Genomic DNA, 12,637 nt, shown 5'->3' with positions numbered 1-12,637 from the left:
ACGTAAATAGCAAGATTTAATAACGCCAATAAAAAATGTGCTACTGTTGCTCTTGACAGTCGATGAAATGCGATAACAAATGACAATAAAGATTTTTCTGATAAATCTTTAATCCCATACAACCAGCTCATAAATCCTCCATAAACAAACAAATCATGCATCCATCTTTCAAAGCCATGAGATCTAAAATTAGTTGCATGCATCAATAACAATGCCCTTAGCACGTAGCGTAAAAGTCACATGACCAAAAAAAGAATAATCCTCCTCCGCCATTTTAAGTTCTCCTGATGCCACCATATTGTAAATATTTACGCCACAACTGACAAATAACTAGTTGTTTTATTTTAATAAAATGAATGAACAATGAAGAGGTGGGAAGTTAAGTGTTTCCTGATCGTTCGTATTGTTATTCTGGTAGTTTTCATCTCAGCCTGATGATCGGAATCTTCGGTGATAAAACATGATTTTAGAGTTCGATGAACGATTGCTTATTTAAAGCAGTGAAAGGGAAAGGATTTATAATTCTGAATTCCATTATAAAAACTGTAATATTAACCAATACAGCTGTGTCTAAATGGGGTTTAAAATGTTTTAAAACTTATTTTAGCATTTAAAGTTCTTTTTTAACCTTCCTTATGTTTGAAACATTATTATTGTACCTCAAATTTTACGTTTATGAAGTTTGAAAGATTTTAAATACGCTTCAAATTTTGATTTGTGCTGAAAATGTCTCGTTTGTTCGTGTTTTTAAGTTTATTTTTTTGCCTCTGACTTAAATTTAAATAAATGAGAATAAGACAACACCGTTCACATTTTATCAGCTCTTTCACATTTTATCTACTTGATGTAAACTAACTCCATTTATATCAATGTTCCTATTTGGAATAATATGCTTTTAACAATATAAAAGCTCTCAAAAGAATATTAGATGAAAAGAAATAGTCTAAAAACGTTTAAGTTTTGTATTTTTAATTGCCCCATGCACTGAATTATCTCTCATTTTTATATTTTAAAATCCCACGTATATATAATATAACTCTGAACCTAACCCTGCTTATAAATAATATAACTCAAAACCCTGAATATTTTTTTACCTTTTGCTTCGAATTCCAAGTGTAAGAGTCTCACTGTAAAATTGGATACTCATACATTACGAAACTTTCTTCGTATTTAACGAAATCGCTTCTTGAAGCATGCCACCAGCAAAAATTTCGTCAAAATGTCGAAATAACTATAGTCATTTGTCCGAGGAAACGAATTTCGTCAGAAGTGAAGAAATATTTGGTCATTCTATTTTTCTCCAAATAAAAAAGTACCATGAGACACTCGTAATGTCACGCGATAACACAAGGACAAACAGAACTGAGAGATAAATTAAATTCATGCCGGAAACGGGACTCGATCCCAGGATCTTCCTGGTATGAGGTCAACTCTTTGACCACCACCACCATACTCGCCGGTTTTGCTCGTTTTGTCATTCTAGTTTTGATCGTCTAGTCTTCATTTTAATTAACAATATGCTAGATAGTACACTGCAATGAGGTTCCTAGTTTAGTCATATATTTGAGAGTTCGCTTTTTGTCTCTAGTCACGAGATTTCATGGCGAAATAATTCTCAAAATAAATAAATAAATGCAGCTCAAGGACTGCTGAGTAGTCAAAAGTGATGGTTTTATATTAGTACTAGTACATTTTTAGTTCAAAGCTTTGATTTTACGTATAACAAAATCTAGCTCATGTCTCTAACCTTACATTTCAAAATCTCCTTTACTTATTTTTTCAAGTTTATGTAACAAAATCTGGTTACTATTAAGGCTGCTTTATCTGTTCTAATTTTCATGAAATGGATGAATTTATTCCGTTTGTTTTATGAAAAAAAGTAAGGTAAAATCAGAATACAAATTTCAAATTTGTTTCCTTTATTTCACATTCGTAAAAAAATATCGTTCTTTAAAACATTTTTCTTGCTATTTTCTCCCATTTATTTCACATAAATTTTAACTTTTTTTGGTAAATAAATGACCGAACCAATCCATTTATATATACCATCTTCAGACAATAAATAATCACGTGGCAGTTGCAACGTGTTTTTTCTCATCTTCAAAACAGAAATAAAAGATTCTCTGAGGTAAAAGTTTATCTTCATTAAGTAAATTTTGTTTTTGAAAGCACTATTTTACAAGGAATTTACTTTTGGTTACCGAAAGTGCTTTTTGAGAGGGAATTTTCCAGCCTCTACAGGAAAAGCCACTTTCACAAAGGACGTGCAAATCCTAAAGGTTAATTGGAAAGAGAGCGACGTTCTATCTATTTTTAATTCAATGTTTCTGAAAACTAAAGTGAATGAACAAAATCAGGACACGCAAATATTTATTATTTAGGGGCAAAAGTTTTTCAGAGAAATAAAAATAGAGCACTATGTGCGTGATGAAGCACAAAAAGGACGTCAACGACTCTGATAAATGATTCGAACTCAAAAAACATGCTATTTTCAAACAGAATTTGTCTTAAATATTATTTACCAATTTAACTTGCCTGATTGAAATAGTTTTTTTTCGAACTAAAGTTTTGAGTTCCACATTGAAAATTTAAATGATTTTTAATGTTTTATGGTATTTGTTATCGTAAATAACCGAAAATCCTTCTTAGGCAGAAATTACTGCACTGTAAAAAATTCCGAATGAAGTTACAGTATAAAGTACAAGCACTATGGGTGCTTCATTCGTAAAATATCACACCGCAATTTTTTTAGTGATATTTATTTAATTACAGTGATTTTACGGTAATTATTACTTAAAAAATATGATATATCAAATTTTTGTTCCATAACATATTCCCATAACAATGGATATTACTGTAAAAAGTGCCGGTACTTTTTACCATAATTTGATCAGGAAATTTTTACAGTGTAGTGAAAATGTTTGAAGACACCCGATTTGAAATTTCCTTTCATGACTGCGTTTTAGGGAGAATGCACTTACTTCAAGCATAATAATTAAAAAAAAACGGAATTACGCATAAAATTTATTTTTTAGCTACTGAACAAAACAAATGTGTTAATCTGTGAATATATCATTAAATCAATAAGTAAATCAGTGAATCAGCTAATTGTTGAAACTGTAAACAAAGAAATCACCGAATTTACAATTTAGAATATCAATGAATCAATGAGCGAATCAGTAATCAGTAAATCAAAGAAAACGGGTTTCTGTACCAATGGAAATTTGTCTTTTTAAATTTCATGTATCGGAAATTATATATTTTTAAATTATATTTTATTCAATTAAAATTGCATAAATAAAAATGTAAGAAAATATACTTCAAAATTCAAAATGTCTGCGTTAGTTATAAAAATTAAATAACAAATAATATATATTTATAGACTTGAAATATCTTTGGATATGCAAGTTTAATTCATGTGTACAAATTTTATTTATAATTTTGCACAAACAGTTCCAGAAATCAAATTTATACTTTAAGAATAATTCTTCATATCGTGAGTCAAACACATAATTCAGCCTTAATAAGGATACATTTTTATGCGAAAAAAAAAACCTCTCTGTTATCTGATTTCGTAATTTAAGATGCCTCCTTCACTATCTGATTAACATTTTGATTGTGGACTCATCGAATCATGAAATTTATACCCAAGTTTGATCTTTAAATCAAAATTTATTCAAGCTGCAATGAATTTTTAGTTCAAGCAAGAACATTCTGCCAAATTTTGAATCAAATTAGTTGAAAAACAAAAACAAAATTACAAATACTACAATTAAGAAAAATGCTGCTTTGCACATTCCAAAACAGTATTGCTTATTTCATCCATGCTAGATTTAATGCAAGATGTGTAGAATCTAATTTCTTGATAAAGTTTCTATTTATACAATTGGGATAAAAATCTTTAATTCTAGTTTATATTCATACAATTAGGATAAAATCCTTTAGTTTAGTCTCAAATGTATATAGGGAAGAATATTCTGTACCTTAAACCGCATGTACGTTGTACCAGTGCCAGTGTAAATATTTTCCATATAGTGGATAGAATTTCGCATTCAATATACGTAGTTGATGTCTGTAACAAGCATTACCTGTAGTGTTTGTGATCATCTATGAATTTTCAAGCAAGGAATTAAAAACTCTTTAAAGAGATTTCTAATGACTACTGAGTAACTTTTTTTAAAATCATTTAGATTAGTTACATACCTTACAGTACAGAAACACTACTAAGGCAAATAAAATTCAAATGGCTATTCCCTATAGCAAAAATGATAAACCTATGGCAACCCAAGATATTCATATTAAATTAGTTTTATTCACTGAAGACAACATTTTAAAAAAGAACTGCAATGCTAGTGATCATCAGAGACAGATTCAGAATCAGGAGCAATTTAGAGCGCCATTGTGACATTTTTCAGATTGCCCTTCAGCTGAAGAAATCCATGTCATGAGGGAGATTGCCATTTTCGAGGGATGTGCGTGAGTGTTATAAGTTGCAATGAGAATACCCAAACGAAATTACAAATTATGAAAAATTTGCAGTTTGAACAATGTTGTGAACAAGTGTTTTCATCAATGAATTTTATGTAACAGGTGTTTTCATCAATGAATTTTATGTAACAGGTGTTTTGATCAATGAATTTTAGGTAATCAATTGAAAAAGAAACCGCCTTTTTCAGTTTTAAAGCCAGTTAATAACTTAACAGCAAATATAATTACACAATTACTAATTCCATGTTTTTAAATCGAAGCAAGTTTATTTATCAAAAGGAAACATAACAAGGGTAACAGTAGACTTCTAAAAATAATAAATCATAATACACCTGGCACACTAATTGAAAACAGTTTGCTATCTCTACCCGATGGGTTTAAAAAATTATTCTAACTTTTTAAGAAAAATATATTTTTTCTGTTACGCTTAAAAGAATTATAAAAGCATACTAATACCTTTGAGCAGTATCAATATCAATATGACCAGTATCAATATCATATTAACACGTTCAATGTAGGTGCAACAGGTGGAATAACAGTTTGCACACATGCATTTTTCTGTGGGTTTTGAAACATTCAACATCGAAACTTGCTTTATTCTTCGCTAAGTTATAAATTTTGAAATCATTCCAATAAAATATGATTGAGTATTACATTTATGATGCAGGCTATTTTTAGAACTTTTATACTTCTTTAAAACTAAATTTAAATTTCATGAATATTCAATTTCAATCAACTAATAACTTTGAAGACAAGAACTCAAATTGAATGTTATTTAAGGTGTAACTATTAATGATTCAAGGTACAACAGTGATTGCACAACACTATGTTGTATCTGCTTACAGTATGGAACATTTTTTATTTAATTTAAAAATATTTTTTAAGTATATGACACAATTAATTCACAAAAAAATCTTTTTTAACAGACAATAATATGATGTGTTTCTCATAAAACTTTTAAGTCATTTGAATAATTATATTCTGCATCAAAAATAAAAAGCCTTTAGTGTGCGACAATGTATCTTACTGTTCCAAATGTAAAGATGATCGAATTATGTAAATACTGCCAATTTTTTTCTAACATCTACAAGTGAAATTCTTCCTTAAATTCTTCACCTCATTTCATTTGTCGAAGCTGTCAACTATTCAGCATAAAAACCTATTTCTTTCTTTGTATAATTCTGAAAAGAAACTCTATTTGTATTCTGTTAAGGAAGCCAAAGAAATGTAACGGAATAAATCCGATGATGCGTATACTGTGCTATGTTAGAATTTTAATAAGCTACGTTTTTTTTTATCCGTTGTCTGAAAAAAAAGGGCTCTACAATGCATGAGATATTAATTGTTTTTTTCTCTTCCTCTTTTTCCTTCAAATTGTTGAAAGAATTCATTCATAAAAAGCATATTAGTTTTCAATAAGACGTTACTTTTTTTTTACATGAATTATTGAAAGATACTTCTGAAAAAATTCTAAGACGTGTATTAAAGTTCTTTTTTCTAAAAAGGGGGAAAAGAGAAAGTAACTAGGTGTCAAGGCATTTTAAAAAATAATTAACATCTGTTTATAGTGCAGTAAGTAGAATTGTTTGATCAAAGTCCTTTGACAAACTTTAGACGTTTAATTAATTTCTTCATAAAAGTGCACTTCTAAAAGAATTTTTTTTTATAATACTAAATCTAATTTACTTTTTTTTGTTGAGTAAAATTTTGGCAGTCTGAAATTTTAAATTAAACTACCTCATCAAAAAGCGACATTGAAAAAAATTAATTGATTATTAGGCTTTGGTTGGAATGATATGCATATTTTGAGAAAGTTTCATATTTTGAGAAGGTTTCAAGTAACGTGTCATTTCAAGTTTCTCAAACGTGCATCCATGAAGTTTTATATTCATAATTCACATGCATATTTGAAAATCTCTATGTTCTTACATGCCCTGCCAGATGTCTACAGAGAGAGAAAAAACGTTAAACCAAAGAGTATGATTACCTTCTGATTAGGGTGAAATTTGCCGTGTTTCAGGCTCTATGGGAACAACAAAAAGCCTCGGTGATTTTTACTGAAGCAATTTGGCAATGATTTTAATAAAATTAACAATAGTTTCTGATTATGTGATAAAATTTGATAAATGGGGTAAAATTTGGTAGTTTTAACATAACACCTTAGAGTATGACATGGAAGCTATTTATTCGGTTAAATTTACTTTTCAGTTTTGTATTTTTACTCATTGTGCGAAAGTTGCAAAGGAAGTAAGAAAAGAAATTAATATTCGATAGGAAAAAGAAAATAATATTCGATTACTGGAAAAGAAATTAATATTCGATAAATAGTTCTAGAATTATTAACTGTTAAACTTGATGTAAAAAGTGCCATACGAACATGCAGGCGAAAAAAAGCAACTACAGAGTTAAAAATGCATGCTGAAAAAGTCAGTTTTTTATAACACAAGTTATTTCTTTTATTTATTTCAAGCTTTCTTGAAAATTAATTGCGATTTCAAGTGCTTGTTGGGGGATTTTTTTCTCATTCCTTTTCTTTCGTTACATTTTTTTTACTTTTTGCTCAGCAGAAAATTTAAGAATTAAAATATTTCAAAATTTTGATGATTTGTAGAAAAAGGTAAAAAAGAAAAACGACGGAATAAATTTTGTTTCGAAATTCCAAATTTTTTGTAAATTATTGCAAATTTGAGTGCTTTTTCGTGATTTTATTTCTACTAATTTTTTGCTTAAAATATTGACTATTTATCCATTGTTGTTGAAAAACTCTTTTTCTCTCACTAGGTTTTATTTTTTTTATTATATAAACTCACGCTGAAGTAGATATCAATCAAAAGTAGAAAGATTGCATATTGTCAAATATTAATCTTAACATTTATATTAAAATTTTTGAAGTAAAAAATAATTAATAAAAAGCGATAAAAACCTATTTGAGTTCTTATAAGCCTCGCCAACGAATAAAATTATTTCTAATTTATTTCTAATAATTGAGTCACACAATTTGAATTCCTTAGATTACTTTTTCGAATGATTATTATTTTTCAAGATGATTATTTTTTAAATCTGGGAAACGGTCCATTTCGTTTCTAATAACATTTTTAAGAAAAACGTTTTTACATTAAACTGCAATAATTGTATTTTAAGAACAAATAGTTCAGTATTTTTTTTGTGGAAAATTGTGTTTTAGTGTTTTTTGTGGACTTTTTACGAAAAAACAGTGATGAAGGCGAAGCAATTTCGGAGATAGGGGAGCGCAGAATATTAAATTAATATTTTTAATATTCTGAATATTTTCATGCATAAAAAATTTAATTCACTTTTTATACATTAAATGTAAGTAGAAAACTTATGTCATTTCATGACATTAATTTTTACATTTTTAGTATTCTATGCAGAAAATACGATGAATAATTTTCATCAAGTCAAAATGACTAAACGTGCAATTCAATGTATGTAATTATCCAAAAGCTACATTCGTGAATTATCAATCTTCAAACTCTGCGATAGTTTTCTCACTCAAACAGAAATTAAATTATTCAACTCACCTGCGAATCTAATAGTTCTCATGTCTGTAACTATGGAAACCGTGTATGCGAATTCATAATCAACATTATTAGTTCGGTTTATGATTTCTCATTTCAACAATTTACTTTGTCTGTTCTGTTTTGAAGTAAACCAAGTATATAAATCTTAAATTATGTAACTAAATTACAAATGATCAGTATTAAATTATACATATCTGGAAAATATTGCTTCTTTTGAGAAGCATTTTACTATTTTAAAATTAATTTTTAAAATTTTGATAAGATGAGTTGAGCAATAATCTGTATACAACTCAGGAAATTCTTAAAATCATTTTCAGATAGATACTGGAATTCACAATGTTGTTTACAATTTGTTTTTAATTATTTTAAATATAACTTTTTCAATGAAAAAAAAAGTATAGTCAAAACTATCGGAATAGAGTAAAATTTTCCGCATTTCATGCTCAAAAGGAACATCAAAACACTCGGTAATCTTTACCGAAGTCGTTTATAAATGATTTTGGTAAAATGATCTATAAAATATGGTTTTATAATATGTGATAAAACTAGATAAATGTCCTATATTTTAGCTAGAGCATGGCATAAATGTTAGAGCATTGCATAAAACCTTTCATTTGCCAAAATTTACTTTTCAGTTTTGCAACATTTACCAATTGTATTAAAATCTATAATTTATAAAATCAGAATTTCCGGTAAAAGGTTGTAATAAAAACGAAAAAATTATCAACTAAATGGTTTAAATATCGTAAATTTTGGTGTTATTAAACAGAATTATGTTTTACCGAGAAATGTTTAAATAAATTACAAATCAGTAACAATTTCTTCAACATTTCTTTAAAAATAGCAATAAAACTCTTCATAAAATACATAAATGTATTGATTCAAAAAAGGACTGTCTCAACAACAGCAGCCTATAACAGGAAAATCTATAATGCCGGAAGTTTAAGGAACATATTATTTATAAAACATAGAAAGTACAGAGATATATTGCGCAAAAATCTGCCATTCCGAAGAAGACAAACTCTACTGTAAAAACATATTATTCAAAAATCTACAATCCCAAAGAAAACTTTTTAAATTGCGGAGAAATTTTATGCAAAAATCTTCCATCCCGAAGAAAGCGTAATACTGAAACAAACTGTGGAGTTATATTGAGGAGAACAGTAGAGTCACATTAAGCAAAACTGCTGAGTCAAATTATGCAAAACTGCAGAGTCATATTATGCAAAAATTTGCCATTCCAAGGAAAACGTAATATTAAAACAAACTGTTATATTGTGGAAAACAGTGGAGTCATATTATGCAAAACTACAGAGTCATATTACGCAAAAATCTACCATCCCAAAGAAAAGATATTAAATTCTAAAGACATATTATTCAAAAATCTGCCATTCCAAAGAAGACTTTTTAATCTGCAGAAAGATATTATGCAAAAATGTGCCATTCCGAAGAATGCGTATTAAACTGCAAAGTCATATTATGCAAAAATCTGCCATCGCAAAGAAAACATATCAAACTGCAAAAAAATGCTATGCAAAAATCTTCCATTCTGAAGAAAACGTATTAAACTGAAGAGACAGAGAAAAATTTTGCAACCCTAAAGAAATTTTATAAACTTTCAGAGACATATTATGCAAAACACTGCCATTCCTAAAAATACGTAACTCATTTCAGAAACTTATACTTTACCTACAATCTAAGAAAATCATTTTTATCTTATTAAAAACCTTTGCTGGTTTTAATTACTTTTTATGCAAAAATAAAGAACTATATTATTTTTCAGGATCACGCTTTATAAAGTTCGTTTTATAGAAATCATTTTCTGTAATTTCTTTTACTTCATAATTAACTTCAATTTCTACACTTCCATCGTTAATCATTAGCATCTATTTCTATAAAATTCATTTAAGGATTATGATTACATAATTCCTTTTTATAAACCAAATTCATGAGTAATTGGTTTTAAAAAAAGATTATTTTTATAATAATCATCAATATTTTTTAAATAAATTGTGAATCAGTATCCATATTTCCTAAAAAATAGCACTAAAACACTTCATAAAACCTGTAACTGGAACAAAACATTGCATTTATATTCAGTAGAGGACGTTCCCAACTGCTGAAACATATTATGCGGAAATCTACACCAAATCTCGCTTCACTTGCGATTTATGGCTACTTTTTTCCCTTTTTGTCCCATTATTATTTTTATTTTTTTTAGATCAAATAGAAACAACAGCATCAAATGAATGATGACTTTTTTCACTCCATTCAACGCTATAACGGCGAAACAGGGCCAGTAGTAACAAGTCAAAAAAATGTATTCCATAATATCCTACATGATCATTATTATTTTTATTTTGACTGTAACCGCTTCGGAATAATTTCCTTTCATAAGAACCACTTGCTCAACGGAGTGTATCCAAAAAAGGAGTGTTATGTGCAACTGTTACCATTTCCTCCGTTTATGCATCTTCCAATAAATGTTCGAAAATCCATCTTTTCTCCGGCCGAATGGTTATAGACACCACTTTCTTGTTTTTTCGTATTCTAAACAGGTAGGAAGAGGTAAAAATAATCGTTCTACCGTGAAATGTTCGAAAAGTTTTTGATGGGGGAAAAGATGAGTTGATGGAAGGTAAAGACGTTCGAAAGCGAAACAAAAACTGAAAGGTATTGGAACATACAATAACGCGATACCGAGAAGCGGTGTTTATTTTTTTTTTCTTTGTCGATTGCCTAAGAACTTGGAATATTTTTACGATGAAAGATTGGGATATATCAGTGCCTTACTTACTACCCAGGATTTCATCGCTTAAAAAATGTAGAAATAACACTATGCCAGCAAAGTTTCATAAGGTAAGTTTTTTGAAAACTTTTACTTTTTTTTATCCTTTGAAATAATTTTGAAATATTATTATTAGGATTTATTAGTTTTTGGAAACTAATAATATTCTTGGATTAAATAAGAGTTAATTTAAGTAATTTTGAGATATTATTAGTTTATTAGTTTTTGTAATCATATTCTTGTGGCGAATAAAATTTGAAATCAATTATTCTTTATATGATGCATAAGATTTTTCTTATACTTTATTCCAAATTTTCTTTAAAGTGTTTTGAGAGTATCTGAAAATTAAATATAGAGATGGCAATAACGAACAAAAAAATCATTTAAATAAATGCATAGAATAAATAATACCACTTTAATTTACGACACATTTAAAGACATCGTGAAATGAAATATATTATCTAAATAAGATTTCTATAATTATCTATCACACTGTAATTTGATATTCTTTATAACTAGTATATTCAAAAACCTTATTTGATTCTTTTGTTAGAATATCAGTTAAACAAATTTTTTTGAGTATTAAAATTTTTTCTCACTTTAAAATATTTTAACCAAAATAATAAGTTACATAAATATTTCGTGAAATTGTAATAAGATATAATTTTAAAGAAATTAAATATGTTATTTCATTGTTATTTTAACTTTTGAAATATTTATGATTGGTTATTTATAATTGTTTGGATTATTTCTTCAACAAGTGATTTGTGTTTTGTTGAAATCCTTTTTTAGCTACGAACGTTTATTTTCATTACAAAATTCGGATAATAACCTTTGTAAGATATTAAGTAATCAAATAAAGAAAGATCCAAATCATCCATTGTTATATTGTAACGAATTTTACTAAATAACTTAATCAAATGAAACTTAGATGACTGTCACGGAGAAAAACATTGTGGTAAAATTACCATACTGTATAGTATTAACATTTCTAAAAACATTCAAAAAATTAAAAAATAAAAAACATAATTTTGGTTAATAAAACCAAAATGTGTGGTAAACCATTAATTTGGTAATTTCACCGTTCACATGGTAACGGTTTACGGGAAAATTTGTTACTTAAAAGTATAATTCTTATTAACACATTTAATAAAAATACAAATTTGAATAAAATTTAACTGATTAAGTAGTTTTAATACCTTGCTTTAAGATGTAATGATCAAATTACAAAATTTTGCCACATTTGCTAAATTTTATCACACATTATCAAATATTATTTTATTGTCAATTTACCACAATCATTTCCAAAGCACTTCGGTAAAAATTACCGAGCATTTTGCTGTGCACATAGAGATGACTATACTTTTTTTCCAGTGCTGTTTGTATAGGACATATTAATGAAAGGAAACTGAAAAATATGGTTTTCTAGTAAATACTTTATAAATGTGAAAATTCGCATGTATTGTAGGTTTTACATCTTTAAATTGATATGACTTTAGTAACTATATATTTTTCTAATCAACAAAGTTATTTGAATATAATTTGATCAAAAATATATTTATTAAATTTTAAACTCTGTTAAATTTTTTAAAAAATAAGATTTTTTTTAATTCAATTTCTTTGGAACCATTTAACTGATTCGGCGCAAATGTTGTATTTTGCCATTCAAAATTACATTTTTTAAATAAAATAATGAAAAAAATTATGTAAAAAATTGTGCCTTACAATTCAAATTTTTTTTTTACTATTCACAAATAAAATAATGAAAATAAAATTTTTATTATGAGTTATATTTTGAATGGAATTATCTTCGGACAAA

General features: G+C 27.5%; 1 protein-coding gene across 1 annotated transcript in view; it reads left to right on the top strand.

The window, feature by feature from the left end:
• Positions 1 to 10,448: 10,448 nt before the first annotated feature.
• LOC107453113 (uncharacterized) overlaps positions 10,449 to 12,637 on the top strand; it is a 35,640-nt gene continuing 33,451 nt past the window's right edge. The window contains exon 1 of the mRNA XM_016069803.3: positions 10,449 to 10,889. Within this exon, the coding sequence (XP_015925289.1) occupies positions 10,794 to 10,889 (96 nt within the window). The 5' untranslated portion in view covers positions 10,449 to 10,793. The remainder of the gene's footprint in view (positions 10,890 to 12,637) is intronic.

This window comes from Parasteatoda tepidariorum, chromosome 3 (genome assembly GCF_043381705.1).
Source record: "Parasteatoda tepidariorum isolate YZ-2023 chromosome 3, CAS_Ptep_4.0, whole genome shotgun sequence".
NCBI lineage: Eukaryota > Metazoa > Arthropoda > Arachnida > Araneae > Theridiidae > Parasteatoda > Parasteatoda tepidariorum.
Note: the sequence above shows the minus strand (reverse complement) of the source record. Positions and strands in the feature narration are given on the sequence as shown.